This window comes from Watersipora subatra, chromosome 7 (genome assembly GCF_963576615.1).
Source record: "Watersipora subatra chromosome 7, tzWatSuba1.1, whole genome shotgun sequence".
Lineage (NCBI taxonomy): Eukaryota > Metazoa > Bryozoa > Gymnolaemata > Cheilostomatida > Watersiporidae > Watersipora > Watersipora subatra.
The window spans coordinates 31,404,967-31,421,420 of NC_088714.1; the positions used below are offsets into that span (position 1 = coordinate 31,404,967).

General features: G+C 33.5%; 1 protein-coding gene across 1 annotated transcript; it reads right to left on the reverse strand.

The window, feature by feature from the left end:
• Positions 1 to 367: 367 nt before the first annotated feature.
• LOC137400671 (uncharacterized) lies at positions 368 to 12,124 on the reverse strand. The gene is made up of 4 exons (XM_068087003.1): positions 12,039 to 12,124; positions 7,893 to 8,593; positions 3,387 to 3,478; positions 368 to 493 (listed from the first exon to the last, which is right to left on the reverse strand). The coding sequence occupies exons 1-4, from the start codon at positions 12,122 to 12,124 to the stop codon at positions 368 to 370; spliced, it is 1,005 nt and encodes a 334-aa protein (XP_067943104.1).
• Between the last annotated feature and the right edge of the window lie 4,330 nt (positions 12,125 to 16,454).

Genomic DNA, 16,454 nt, shown 5'->3' on the forward strand with positions numbered 1-16,454 from the left:
TGCAACAATGCTACCAATCATTGTTTTGTTTTACTTTTGTACAGATATTTGGATAAGCGAGGAAACTTTGCAAATGGATCCGAGAAGTGCATTTGAGTCTTGCATCATCAACAATGGGGTGAACGGTTCTCAGTGGACAGCCACAGTTTCTGGTGAAGCAAATCCATTTGCTAGCATTGAAGTGAACAAGTCAATTGAGTTTAATCCAATACATAATTCAAGTATTTCTCCCGAGGTGAGCATCAATTTAAAAGAATGACCATGTTAGTGTATTGCTCAGAGTAGATTATCAATATTTTCATACCGGGCATATTTATTGATTAGCAGCTGCTGCCTTAGATTGCTTTTTCTTTCTGCCTCTCTCTCTTTAACTTTTGCTCCCTTCCTCTCCCTCATTTTCTTCCCTGTTCTCTCCTCTTTTCTCTCTCCACTTCTCTCTTCCCCCCTCTTTTTTCCCTCCTCTCTCCCCTTTCTCTTTTCTTACTCTCCCTTTCTACAGTAATTTTACCAGATCCTTAAAATTTCCCAAACCCTGTTTCAACTCAATAGTTGCTTTGCATATAATAATTGTAATTGCACTGTTCATCCAAATTATCAACATTTTTCCCACAAATTTAATACAAGAACATTTTTTCAAAGAAATCAACAACCAAATCACATTAGGCAATGTCGAGCTACACTTCTCTATTGTGAGTAGTTCTCAGTACACGTGTTTAACTATCAGTAATATATGTTCATGATCGTACGTATTAATGAGTAGTTCTCGGTACACATGTTTAGCTATCAGTAATATATGTTCATGATCGTACTTATTAATGAATAGTTCTCAGTACACATGTTTAGCTATCAGTAATATATGTTCATGATCGTACTTATTAATGAGTAGTTCTCAGTACACGTGTTTAACTATCAGTAATATATGTTCATGACCGTACGTATTAATGAAATGAAGCTGTGCCTAGTCGTCTGTTTTTAATGAATGATGTTTCCACATCTATATATCTTTTTACTCTGTTCATGCTTAATATTCATTTTACATTAGTTATAAGTTTACAAATTTTTCTGGTTTCCATCTCCATTTTTTACAGGACACTTACAGGTTTTTAACTCATGTCAACTTGTGCGATATGAACAACTCGCATACCTTTAACAAGTATTTTAATTTTGTTGCTGGCTCCTTTAACAATCTTCCACCTAATATCTATTTTCTTAACCGAGAAAGGTACTTTAAAGGCTACATTTATATGTCAAACCATTTGTTTGATATTATTGGCTAACTGTTGCCCTTTGTTTGTTTTCTGATTCTTGCATGGCGTAGTTTAAAAAACATCTCTGCTTGCGATAAAATTATTGCCCATGAAGAAATATGACCTAGTTCCTAATGTCTGTTCACTGAATCTCAGTTTTTATACACAAAGTGACATCTTTCTTATAAGTTATTTGCAGTCGCATAAGAAATGGTAACGTTAGGTATCTAGGCCCTTTTCCCATCTTTTTTAGTTTAAAAAAAAAATTTAATCATCATTAAGCCCAACGTGAGACATTGAGCTTCCATGTCGAGCAAGTCGATGATGCTTAGGGAGAGTAAACAAAAAATACTTTGTTGATGACAAGATTTTTGCAAAATACATGTATCTATTTAATAGTTTTTGACATATATTTAAAGGTCACTATTGAAAAACTAGACTCAAGCGTCAGCCACCGCATTGATGATGTCAACATTCAGACAAACTGCAGGTCAGAAGCAAATGAGGATGACACATTATGCCTGACCCATTCCACTTCGCTTCAGAAAAGTGATTCATTGTCTATATTAGGAGAGACAACTCTTGTCTATGCTTCCTCTTCATGCACTGGTAGGTTGATATTTACTAGAATCTGAAATTTTTGTGTTCAGCTCAAAATAAAAATGAAAAAAATAAATTATTTTGTTTTCTTTGACTGTAACACAAACTGAAAATCAAAAGTTTGCTAAGACCCAACAAGCTTTGAATACATTGTATGTTTGCATTATGGCTTGCAATAATTGTATTATCAAGTAATTTTAAACTTCAATGAATATTGTTATCACATTTCCTGTTAGTAATCTACAACAGAACACAACTTTTATTCAATAGAATCAGACTTTTTGTTCAATCACAAGACAGTATTTTTATTCACACCTTTTGCTATTAAAACCTTTAAAAGATGTTGTTTGTAAGGGATAAAAATGTTTGGATAAAAAGATAACATTAAAATGAGTAATTTTATTTTTGCTAAATTTATTTGTAACATTTCTGATGAACTATTTTGGCATTAAATCTGACAAATGAAGTCTCCAGATAAAATTATAAATATGCTGGTCGTTGAGGAGTTATTAACATAAGGATTACGACTGAATGGTATAAAAATAGAATTACTCAGAGGTATGACAATAAAAGTAGTCAGAGATATAACAATAGAAGTACTCAGAGGTATGAAAATAGAAGTACTCAGGTGTATGAAAATAGAAATACTCAGGAGTATAACAAGAGAATTACGCAGAGGTATGACAATAGAATTACTCAAAGGTATGACAATAGAAGTACTCAGAGGTATGAAAATAGAATGGCTCAGTGGTATAACAATAGAATTACTCAGAGGTATGACAATGAAAGTATTCAGAGGTATGACAATAGAATTACTCAGGGGTATGACAATAGAATTACTCAGAGGTATGACAATAGAAGTACTCAGAGGTATGACAATAGAAGGACTCAGAGGTATGACAATAGAAGGACTCAGAGGTATGACAATAGAAGTACGCAGAGGTATGACAATAGAATTACTCAGAGGTATGACAATATAAGTACTCAGGGATATGAAAATAGAAGGACTCAGTGGTATAACAATAGAATTACTCAGAGGTATGGCAATGAAAGCATTCAGAAGTATGACAATAGAATTACTCAGGGGTATGACAATAGAATTACTCAGAGGTATGACAATAGAAGTACTCAGTGGCTGGTAAACAGATTCTGCATCAAATTGAGTTATACGGTATTGAAAATGAGTTGTTGAAAAAGCACAGGGAAAAAGTTTAATTATGGGCAACTAAATTCCCTGTGAAAATGGCACAACAATCATAAATCTTCAGTCGTGTGTTTTTGACTCAATGAAACTTAATATTGCTTTTATCGTGTATTTGTTAAAATGATTACCTTGTTGTTTTTTGTTAATATCGTGGTAGATGCTACCATGTAATTAATTTGTTCATAGCCTGATCTTGATCAGTGAGTGTTCTTCTCTCTTAACAACTGGCTAAAGAGACAGGGTGAGTCTAAAACTATTTTTTGGCTTTTAACTCAGAGTAGCACTTCAACTTATTCAAATAGTTCAGGCAGTTACTACATATTTCTTCTACAAACCTCAGCTATTGCAGCGAGGTCAAGGTTCTTAAGCTCGCAATATACATACTTATTGTTTAAGTCAGCCTCTACTTGCTCAGTAAGTGTTCCTCCTTCAACCGGACATTTAATGCCATATTGGTTGTTGTTACAAAAGATTGTCGCTGTCTATAAACTAAATACATTCAGGTGATGTCTTACACTGCACTAAATCTTCCTGTAGTTTTTGGAGTCAACCAAAACTGTAATCTAAAGTGAAAAGTTTTAGCATGTAATATAATTTAAAGTCTGGTGTTATAGTTTGACTGATACTGATGAGTGGAAACTAAAAAATTATTATTTCTTGTTGGCTCCTTTCCTGCTCATGGAGTCACCGGAGCACAATCATTCATTACATACTTGCATAGTGATAGGTAGTCTCAAGACAAGATACCTTGTTATTATAAATTAGAATATATATATATATATATTATACAATGTTCTACAATTTTTTGTATTACTTACTACACACCTTACACTTCTATATACTATGTACTACGTATGTATACACTATATACACCATACATCATATTCCATACACCATTTGCAATACTTGATACATTACGAGCAATACACTAAGTGTCATACATTATACGGTGCGAGCTGAGATTTACGCTAAACGCTGTATGCTACACACTTCATGCTATACACTATATGCTATGCCCTACAAGCTATACATTATGTACTGTATACATACAGTGTGCTGTACTACACTGTATGTGTTCATCAAACTATACAAACTTGGTGCGATATTTAGGCTACACTCAAAGATTTTGATCTAACAAACAATGAGTGCTTTATACATGTATGTTTAAAATTTAGTATCCTATAATGAAATTATTTTAGCAACTTCATATGCATATACATATATACTTTCAAATTAAAAACAATTTTATTTTAGATCTATGTGCAAACATTTTTCGCTATTTAATGTAAATGACTAACCAAAACAGACAAATCTCAATTAATAATAAATTTATCACAAAGGATTATGAAAATATTCCCTTTATTCATAAAAATTAAAATAATAATCAGATTTATGAGAATAATAAATAACGGGTTGTTGCCTTGTCCCCCACACATGCCGGGTGTATTTTCAACTTTTCGAAGAAAACATTTTGCTTTTTCACATATCTTAGCTAGCAAATGGTACCGGTATATTATTAATATTCTTGGTAGATGCTTGCTTCAAACAGTTGAAGACTTAACAGCAGCAGGTTACAAAACCTTTGACAGTGTCACATTTTAGCTTGCTCTTCAAATGGTGAAGAGCTTCTCTTCCATTACGGTATATGGTTAATTTCACTCAAACAAATTGTTATAAGTGTACATACACATGTACCTACACACATACCTACACACATAACTACACACGTACCTACACACATACCTACACACGTACATACACACATACATACACACGTACATACACATGTACATACACACGTACATACACACGTACATACACACGTACATACACACGTACTTGTAGCTTAGTAATCGCTATTCTTCTTAGGAGTTCAACAATCATTCTAATCTTATGACGGAAGCTAACATACATAGCCCTAGCCTTATATAGCTGAAGGCTATAATACATGGCATATGTCTCAGTGATGGCGTATTGCGGTGTATCAGAGAGATATTGGTGATCATCGCCAATTGTCAACAATAACATTGTTCACACTATCATGAAAATTTTATGTTTATGTCAATAAATAGTCTGCAATGTTGCATTCGTAGTTTAGAGTGCAGTCAATAATACGATAAAATACTAGTTCTGCAGCGGTGTTATGAAGAGAGTTCTGCAGCGGTGTTATGAAGAGAGTTCTGCAGCGGTGTTATGAAGAGAGTTATGCAGCGGTGTTATGAAGAGAGTTCTGCAGCGGTGTTATGAAGAGAGTTCTGCAGCGGTGTTATGAAGAGAGTTCTGCAGCGGTGTTATGAAGAGAGTTCTGCAGCGGTGTTATGAAGAGAGTTCTGCAGCGGTGTTATGAAGAGAGTTCTGCAGCGGTGTTATGAAGAGAAATATAGTTAAAGAAACCCAGTTAATCACCATAGTCAAAGCTGTGCACATTGTTCAGCCTGCTGTAGATACACGGTGAAATATTGAGAAAGTTTGACAGCTTCCATGTTTCCAATAGACCTGTGCTCTCGCGCTGATGCCTCAAGCACATAGTTTATGAATATTCATTAGGAGGACAACTCCGAAGTACTGCAATACAGAGTGTACCAGCCTTCATAAAGTATTTGTACATGTATTTGATCTGTTATTTTTCTACGCTACTTTTGAACATATGCCACAGGTGCTGGTGTGAGATTTGGAACGGATTTAAAGGAGGTACAGATTAGATCTGGGAGTGGAAATACAGCAGGAAACTTTCCTTTCACTATTTGTGGCAGCTTTATATATGACCATATTGCCAGTGGAATTGCAGAATTTGCTATTCACACCAACAACAGTCGAAGACTTCTGTCCACAATCTTCAACAGTGATCAGTATGTTCCTGATTTATTTCTAACTACTTTATTCTAGGTTCTAGCATGGGGCCCGGTGTTACCTAGAGTTGCTTTAATTTTCAATCATGTAGCAAACTTCGCAAAGTTTTTAAATTTACACTGCTACACCGCTTTTATGACAACAATCTATGTATGTGTTCATTGAAGGCAGTTGTCCTTGATGCTTGTGAAATGCTTTCTTGAAACTCTAATCAGGTGCATGTTCAAGAGGCTGGTTCTCATAAAGCAAACAGAGTTTTGAAATTAAACATTTTTGGCAACATGATAAAAAGTATGCAGACCATGTATGTCAAGTTTGAACAAAAAAGGCCAAAGAATATGTGGTACTTTATTACTATGTGGTACACTATTACTATGTGGTACGCTATTACTATATGGTACGCTATTACTATGTGGTACACTATTACTATGTGGTACGCTATTACTATATGGTACGCTATTACTATGTGGTACACTATTACTATGTGGTACACTATTACTATGTGGTACACTATTACTATGTGGTACACTATTACTATGTGGTACACTATTACTATGTGGTACACTATTACTATGTGGTACACTATTACTATGTGGTACGCTATTACTATGTGGTACGCTATTACTATATGGTACGCTATTACTATGTGGTACGCTATTACTATGTGGTACACTATTACTATGTGGTACACTATTACTATGTGGTACACTATTACTATGTGGTACACTATTACTATGTTGTACATTATTACTATGTGGTACAGTATTACTATGTGGCACAGTATTATTATGTGGTACACTATAACTATGTGGTACACTATTACTATGTGGTACGCTATTACTATGTGGTACACTATTACTATGTTGTACGCTATTACTATGTGGTACGCTATTACTATGTGGTACAATATTACTATGTGATACACTATTACTACGTGGCACAATATTACTATGTGGTACACTATTACTATGTGGTACGCTATTACTATGTGGTACACTATTACTATGTTGTACGCTATTACTATGTGGTACGCTATTACTATGTGGTACAATATTACTATGTGATACACTATTACTACGTGGCACAATATTACTATGTGGTACACTATTACTATGTGGTACGCTATTACTATGCGGTACACTATTACTATGTGGTACGCTATTACTATGTGGTATGCTAATACTATGTGGTACGCTATTACTATGTGGTACACTATTACTGTGGTACCTTATTACTAGGTGATACACTATTACTATGTGGTACACTATCACTATGTGGTACACTATTACTATGTAGTACACTATTACTATGCGGTATACTATTACTATGCAGTACACTATTACTATGTGGTACGCTATTACTATGTGGTACACTATTACTATGTTGTACGCTAATATGTGGTACGCTATTACTACGTGGTACAGTATTACTATGTGGTACACTATTACTATGTTGTACGCTAATATGTGGTACGATATTACTACGTGGTACAGTATTACTACGTGGTACAGTATTACTATGTGGTACACTATTACTATGTGGTACGCTATTACTACGTGGTACAGTATTACTATATAATACACTATTATTATGTGGTACGCGATTACTATGCGGTAGGCCTACACTATTACTATGTGGTACGCTATTACTATGTGGTACACAATTACTATGTGGTACACTATTACTATGTGGTACACTATTACTATGTGGTACACTATTACTACATGGTACACTATTATTATGTGATACACTATTATTATGTGGTACGCTATTACTATGTGGTACACTATTACTATGTGGTACGCTATTACTATGTGGTACACTATTACTATGTGGTACGCTATTACTATATGGTACGCTATTACTATGTGGTACACTATTACTATGTGGTATGCTAATACTATGTGGTACGCTATTACTATGTGGTAAACTATTACTATGTGGCACAATATTACTATGTGGTACACTATTACTATGTGGTAAACTATTACTATGTGGTACACTATTATTATGTGGTACGCTATTACTATGTGGTACACTATTACTATGTGGTACGCTATTACTATGTGGTACACTATTACTATGTGGTACGCTATTACTATGTGGTACGCTATTACTATGTGGTAAACTATTACTATGTGGCACAATATTACTATGTGGTACACTATTATTATGTGGTACGCTAATACTATGTGGTAAACTATTACTATGTGGCACAATATTACTATGTGGTACACTATTACTATGTGGTACACTATTATTATGTGGTACGCTATTACTATGTGGTACACTATTACTATGTGGTACGCTATTACTATGTGGTACACTATTACTATGTGGTACGCTATTACTATGTGGTACGCTATTACTATGTGGTACACTATTACTACGTGGTATGCTAATACTACGTGGTACGCTATTACTATGTGGTAAACTATTACTATGTGGCACAATATTACTATGTGGTACACTATTACTATGTGGTACACTATTACTATGTGGTACACTATTACTATGTGGTACACTATTACTATGTGGTACACTATTATTATGTGGTACGCTATTACTATGTGGTATGCTAATACTATGTGGTACGCTATTACTATGTGGTATGCTAATACTATGTGGTACGCTATTACTATGTGGTAAACTATTACTATGTGGCACAATATTACTATGTGGTATGCTAATACTATGTGTTACGCTATTACTATGTGGTAAACTATTACTATGTGGCACAATATTACTATGTGGTACACTATTACTATGTGGCACGCTATTACTATCTGGTACACACTATGCTGTTACTACGTGGTAAACCATTGCTCAACAGTGCTACATATCGTTTATTCCTGAAAGATAGCCAACTATACAAGTAAAAAAAATTTATTGAGGTTTATTATTATTATTTTACTAATTTTCTCCTACATCATTTAATTCAGCAGTCTTTATTTGATTTCTGATGCTTCAATATACCATTTGTCCAATTTTTATTCTGTGAGCGAGAATAGATTTTGTGAATTATAGCTTCAGAATTAGTCAACAGTTATACAGTATGTTAAATGTTATACGTCAACAGTTATACAGTATGTTAAATGTTATACGTCAACAGTTATACAGTATGTTAAATGTTATACGTCAACAGTTATACAGTATGTTAAATGTTATATGTCAACAGTTATACAGTATGTTAAATGTTATACGTCAACAGTTATACAGTATGTTAAATGTTATACCTCAACAGATATACAGTATGTTAAATGTTATACGTCAACAGTTATACAGTATGTTAAATGTTATACGTCAACAGTTATACAGTATGTTAAATGTTATACGTCAACAGTTATACAGTATGTTAAATGTTATACGTCAACAGTTATACAGTATGTTAAATGTTATACGTCAACAGTTATACAGTATGTTAAATGTTATACGTCAACAGTTATACAGTATGTTAAATGTTATACGTCAACAGTTATACAGTATGTTAAATGTTATACGTCAACAGTTATACAGTATGTTAAATGTTATACCTCAACAGATATACAGTATGTTAAATGTTATACGTCAACAGTTATACAGTATGTTAAATGTTATATGTCAACAGTTATACAGTATGTTAAATGTTATATGTCAACAGTTATACAGTATGTTAAATGTTATACGTCAACAGTTATACAGTATGTTAAATGTTATACGTCAACAGTTATACAGTATGTTAAATGTTATACGTCAACAGTTATACAGTATGTTAAATGTTATACGTCAACAGTTATACAGTATGTTAAATGTTATACGACAACAGTTATACAGTATGTTAAATGTTATACGTCAACAGTTATACAGTATGTTAAATGTTATACCTCAACAGTTATACAGTATGTTAAATGTTATACCTCAACAGTTATACAGTATGTTAAATGTTATACGTCAACAGTTATACAGTATGTTAAATGTTATACGTCAACAGTTATACAGTATGTTAAATGTTATACGACAACAGTTATACAGTATGTTAAATGTTATACGTCAACAGTTATACAGTATGTTAAATGTTATACCTCAACAGTTATACAGTATGTTAAATGTTATACTTCAACAGTTATACAGTATGTTAAATGTTATACGTCAACAGTTATACAGTATGTTAAATGTTATACGTTAACAGTTATATGTTAAACGAGCCATATTTAACTATGAGCTGATGCATGAGACGCATGTGATTTTTAAATAAAAGTGGCATAACTTGCATCTACAATGTTTATATGTAATATTATACCTTTTTGTATTAATGACTGAACAACTCCTCCTTAATTATGCCTCAAGAAGTACATGGTTTTAGTCATTTCAGCAACTTTTTAAGTGTAACCAACAGTTTTGAAGCCTGATTAAAATTTCTCACAGACTTTGATTGACTTTGCAATTGCTTCCTCATATATTTATCACAAAAGCTAGGCACAACTTTGATCCGTCCATATTTAAAATTTAGTGTGTACTGTCTTATTTAAACCTTAAATAGTTCAACTTCTGCGTCAAGCACGGCATTTTACAATTATACAGGGTCAGGCTGTTTCCAAATGGACTTCCAGAGGGTGTGCAATTTTCTGGTGAGATGCAAGCTACCTGGCACACTTTCTGTGTAGAATGGAAAAGTATGTATTGAGACATTTGTTTGCAATGCTATTCAAGTTCTGCTAAGCCTAGAAAGGTTGCCAGTAGCAGCAAATCAGCGGCAGCAGCACTATGAACTCATCATTGCCTTTTTATCTCAAATCACACACTTGCATGCGTGTGTGGAGGTTCACACTCATGCACTCACACTTATGCATACCATTTTTTACACTTATGGCATGTGGGTCCTTGTTATGGAATCATATCCAATACACATGGAGTGTATTAGAAAAAAACTTTTTGCTTACAGAATGCTTCCCAGTTTATTATTCTAGAATCTAGAACATTCTAGCTTCTTACATAACACTCTCTTACACTACATAAGATACAAAATTATTTTGTGGTTTCACTTCTCATCCTGCCTTGAGCAGCTTACTTGAGCTTCCTTGCTGAACTAAGCACATGCAATGAACTCCACTTGAAAGCTTTTTTTGCAATTACTGTTGTACCTATAAATTGTTCAATGACATAAACAAACACTTTAATTCATTATCAACTTTACTGCTGGAATTTTTGGTGTGACAAGTAAAAACTTAGAATCTCGTAAGTCAGTGCTTTTTAGAAAGGTGAGGGTCTAGTTTCTTTATATGTTTGTCGGTATGAGTTCCAGAAGAAATACTTGGTTTATGAACAGTAAATCTAGATTTTGTAAAACACTAGAATCTATAGATTCTAGTGTTCTTGAACAAAATGAAAAAAAGTTTAAAAGAACTCATGCTTACTACGTATCTTTGTAGTTGATGCAATTACTAGCAAACATCTAAAATACAAATTTAATTACACACAATTAATTTAGTGCATCGACATTCATATGAATCTTACTGAGCAACCAAAAATAATTTTTTGCCTAAATTTACATACGCACATATCGTAACATTCTTTCTAATACAGTGAAAATATATCGTAGGCTTTGATAGATTATTGTATGCAGTAAAAGCCATGCTACTGACGTACTCTTAAAATATAGGTTGACCAGATTCTACAATATTAGTAAGTTACAAAAGCAATGAACAGCAGTATGAAATGCATCTGGATAACTTAAGAAGTTTGCAACATCCTGCACGGCTGCCGTAGCCTATACAGTATACACATACGCACAAGGAAGTCTTTAGAACAGTCAATTGAGTCACTTTGGGAATATGGTTTGATAACTGGCATTTTAGCATAAGAGTGGTAACTGACTAAAGGATTAAATTACTGTGATTGTTGAATGTGAGACCAGAAAAATTAAAACACACTTTAAAATCACACTATCAATAGTGGTTTAAAAAATTATAGCCCAACATATTTATAACAGCAGTGGCCAGCAATCAGCAAAAATGAAAGCAACAGCCTTTTTTGTAGAATACGGTATTTACTTGAATGGACTGCTGTGACGTAACAAAACAGCTAACGAATCGAGTTTATTTTATTTACTCAGTATATCGCAAGGAAGCTTGAGTGGGATAAAATAAGTTTTTTCCAACTTCATTACACTGACAGAAGAGCCATTGGTCTTTATGTTTGTGGCTCCCACTAACTCGGGACAAAAGGCTGAGCTGTCCTCGGTCATGCCGGGTCGATCAGTTTAGCTGTTGACTCAAGTACTCTCTCATTGACTAATAATTGTCTGTTCCTTTCTGTTGATTATTAGGTCCACTACTTCTACCATCCTATTCTGTAATAAAAAATATATTATGATGTAACATGGTATATTATATATGCATGTTAAAACGTAAAAAGGCTTGCAATAAAACGGATGCAACAGAAAATGCCTGATAAATTAATTTTAGCTTGGCTAAAGAACTAAAAATTTATCAAAATGAATTTTCGGATTATTTGGAATGTTTAAGGATTTATGTAATCACTCTGCATAATTTGTTCAAAAAGAAAATGTTTCAAAAAGAAATACTCATATAATGTGTTAGATCAGCTTATTGCATTTCGGTGTGATGTCAGAGAGTCGAAACGCTTGAACTCGTCGTGCCATTTGTGATCTTTTAGGTTAGAGGCGAGTATAACACCATATATTAAACCACCAATATTTATACAGCCTTATTTTTTCATTAAGGTTCACAGGTTAAAATTAAGATTAAGGGCTCTTTCACACTGTATCGCAATATGTCGGCAGTAATTTCATAATATATCAGTGATCGTTTCTGATAACAGTGTTTACACTATCACAAAACCGTCTGTCTTTACACCAGCAAATAGTGCGTGACATGCTGTTCTCACTACACACAGCAGTTGCTGAAACGATTAAAGACTAGTCCCGCAGCAACTACCATGAGAGCAAATATAGATTAAGCAATCCACAGCAGCCAATCAGCAATCACCATAGTCGAAGTAGTACAGACTGTCGTGGATTCATCGCGAAATATTGGAGAATTTTTATGACCGCAATGTTTCTCAACATATCGACGCACCTCAGCAATGTTATCAGTCTATGTTGCAGATGGTCAAGAAGTAATTGGCGAAAGAACAACCTCCACATATTATGATACAAAGTGAACTATCCTTTAGGGAGTGTAACGCAAGCAGATAGTCTAAATAATCACCAAATGCATTTTGTTGTAGATCTCACTAGGGGTTTTATCAACTTTGACGGTGGGTTGCATGATGTTGATCTTCCAGACCTATTACCCGCCGACCTGTTTAACAGTCTAACCCCATTGAAAATATCTCTCACCTTTGTCGATGATGTCAACCACGACTTCTATCTCCTCATTTCAGATCTTCATGTAAGGCTTTAACGCGTCGCACTATAACTGCCTTCTTCCTATATAACTATAGTTAGTTTTCTTGGTTCACTTCTCAATTAAAAATAGTTGAAGATGAAAGATTAATGAAGGTTTGAGAAACATAGCTTGATGTAAGAACCAGACATGACTACGTCTGAATGCAGTCAGCATGCATAGTTGAGTGTGTAACTGATAGTGGCTTGTATACTGTACTGATGCATAGTTGTGGCAATGATATCAAGTATCTGCTCAAACCTGTTCCAGACTATTAATGTGTAGTGACATTAGAGCAACCAAAAAACTTTAATTTAAAATAACTTGAATCTTACTTGGTTCAAACTGAAACAGCGAAATTAGAAAATATTTTCTACAATAAGAGCCGTTTTGTTCATCCATGTGTCAATCCAAAGTCATAGTTCAAAGCTGAAAAAAAGGTTGCATGGTGCAGGATCTGAACTCACAACTTTTAGCACGATAGACTAACATCGTGACAACTGCACCAATAGTGAATAATTGTGCACATAGTTATTACACCAGATGATAACTCACTGTAAACTAGACTGCCAGGTTACTAGTAAAAATAATATCGTTTAAACCCAATTTCTTTGTGCTATAAATCCCAACTTCACTATTAATACAAACAGACTTTGTCACAAAGGTATAAAAATTGTTATAAAGATTAGGATGGTTTTTAGAGTAATAAAGTTTCAATTTAAATATAATAAATAATGTTGTTGAAATAATAACTTATATAAAAACTAGAACACTTTAACACATTTTTAAGTGTGTAGTATTCAGCTCCACGTTGACTCCAGCGGTGAATCATGTATCCATTGCCTTGTAACAGCTCCTTTGTGATATTTGTGCTAACTTCGAAATGTACTTATTTTTCAAAACTCAACAATTTTTGGAAGATGTCACAAGGATCGACACAGAAAAGTGTTGAATTTCTAGTAAGCTATTAAAGTTCCAAAATTACAGAGTAATTTATTGTTGATGCTTTCAAACAAAGGCTGCAGTAAGTACCATCAAATATGAAACTTCATGTTAAAAAAAATTTTTTAAAGCAACCTTTAATTTTTGAACGCTAAAACTTGAGGAGTGTTTGTGTTTAACATTTTAGCAGTACTAAATTATTTGCAATTATTCTATTTCAAACTGAATTTTAAACATGTTTTTATAATCCTGTGAAAAACTTGGTTATATGAGTCTACTGATACACTACTGTACTTATTAGTGTACTAGCTGTGCTACCCGGCGTTAATACTTTTTTAATACTCGGGCCTGTTGGGTAGGGCGTCGGAGTGGTGAATGGTAGGGTCTGAGATCAAATTTTCTTCGGTAGTGATTCTTAATTGTAAGATTTTAATAGCTATAGTCAGAATACAGACCTATGGACATTGAGAAATATATAGATAAATAAATGAAGTGCTTTTAATTAGACTTATCTATGTAAATAAATTATTGTTCTATGGCTGAGTGCAAATATGATGTGCTCAAAATTGAAGGCGGTCAAAATTAGGCAGTGGATTTATTTATATGAACGATACGTTAGATTAATAAATATGTACTTTTTAGGTAAGTTGCTGTACCTGAGAATCTATATCATGTACAATTGACGGAGTCATTATTCCATTCCAAATGCAGTTGTAAGAGAATGAAAATGCTGATGGAGAAAATTGTATTTAACAGAAATTCTATGAAATTTTGCTTAGTGCCATTTAAGAATCAAAGAAAATTCCCAAATTTATGAGCTACAGATTACACTTGTTATTTTTGTTAATGTTGTCTGTGTCTATGTATTCATTGTATGTCTATGTATTTACTGTTATAGGCCAAGCTTTACATTAGCACAAGTTTTTGGGTTGTTTACTTTTCACAGTTTCTTAGAAATAAGTTTTCTGTATTGTGAATTCAAAATGAAATTCACAACAAATTTGTTATATTAAGCTGATGTGAATAACTGGAGTAGCAATCGCATGATTCAGTACCAAGTATCAGCTGGAGTTGTCCAAGATTGTGAATTTCCTGTTTCCAAAAAGTGTTAATAGGATTTTTCTTTTAATTTTTTTATTTGTTTTATTTGTAAACGCTAAAAAGAGTCTTGTTCAACATTAAAATATGCATACTTTACACAGTTCTTTGCGCAGAACATGCTACGAGGTATCAATCCTTAAATGCCTGTTTTGTAGAATCAAACAAGAATTGAGGATGTAAAACTATAATTATTTGTTGTTATTTAAACTTGAAAGCAAACTTTATTAAAACAATTCAAGTCTTTTGGCCATTGATGTTTGGCCAATTTTTTATAATAAATGATAGGTTTTTCCGTTAACTCAATACAAGCTCAGAGCAGCTTGTTGCTAACTGAAAATGGCAGTTTGAAAGCTTAACCTATTGGTTTATCAACGTTTTAGTGCTATTCTTATCAACCGCTAAAATTAACTTTATTTTAATTGTTTTACTTCAGTCAAAAATCGCAAACCAATAATTACCAATTTTAGCTAAAATGACAATGATAGTAACTGCTATGAAAATATATCTGATTTAAACACAATGATTAGATTGACCCTATCCTAAGTGTACAGTAACACAGAGTAGGTAACAACTCATACAGCAGGTTTAGTTGCTCACAGACACTCCTATACATTTTTATAAAATATATTTCATAGTACATGGATGGTTTATTAGTGTAGTACCTAACTGCATCAGTGATGTAAGTTTAACCTTCACCCAGTACAAGTTAAACTAACTTACTAACATATCTGTATCATGGCCATTATCGCTAGACTTAGATCTTGATAAGCTAACTCTTCCGCTCGTTTGGATTTCAGCTGTATTCTGGTGAGCTGGTTTCCTACTATATTAGTTTAGTTGTTCTGTGTATTAACTTGTATAACTTTAAATAAGGCATAGTTTTCATACAATGTGTAATCACCTGCGTATTTTCACCCATGTAGCGACATATATCGCTCAATGAATTTATCAATCTTGTGTAGCCTAATGGTTTAGCATATCGTCCGGGAATGGGAGGTTCAAAGATCCAATCTTCCGGGATACAGAATTTTCATTTCAAGATTTTAATAGCTAATGCCGGACATACCAAAGGACATAAATACAGACAAACTTTAAGATTTATATATATAAACATTTCATATGATG

Bases quoted from the DNA above. Each gene is read 5' to 3' on its own strand.
- LOC137400671 (XM_068087003.1), bottom strand. From the start codon at position 12,124: ATGACCGAGGACAGCTCAGCCTTTTGTCCCGAGTTAGTGGGAGCCACA. The intron at 3,479-7,892 runs GTAATAGTTTAC...GTCCGGTTGAAG, and splicing joins TAATAATAGTGTACCACATA to GAGGAACACTTACTGAGCAA. The intron at 494-3,386 runs GTTTGTAGAAGA...AAATTACTGTAG, and splicing joins ACCTCGCTGCAATAGCTGAG to AAAGGGAGAGTAAGAAAAGA.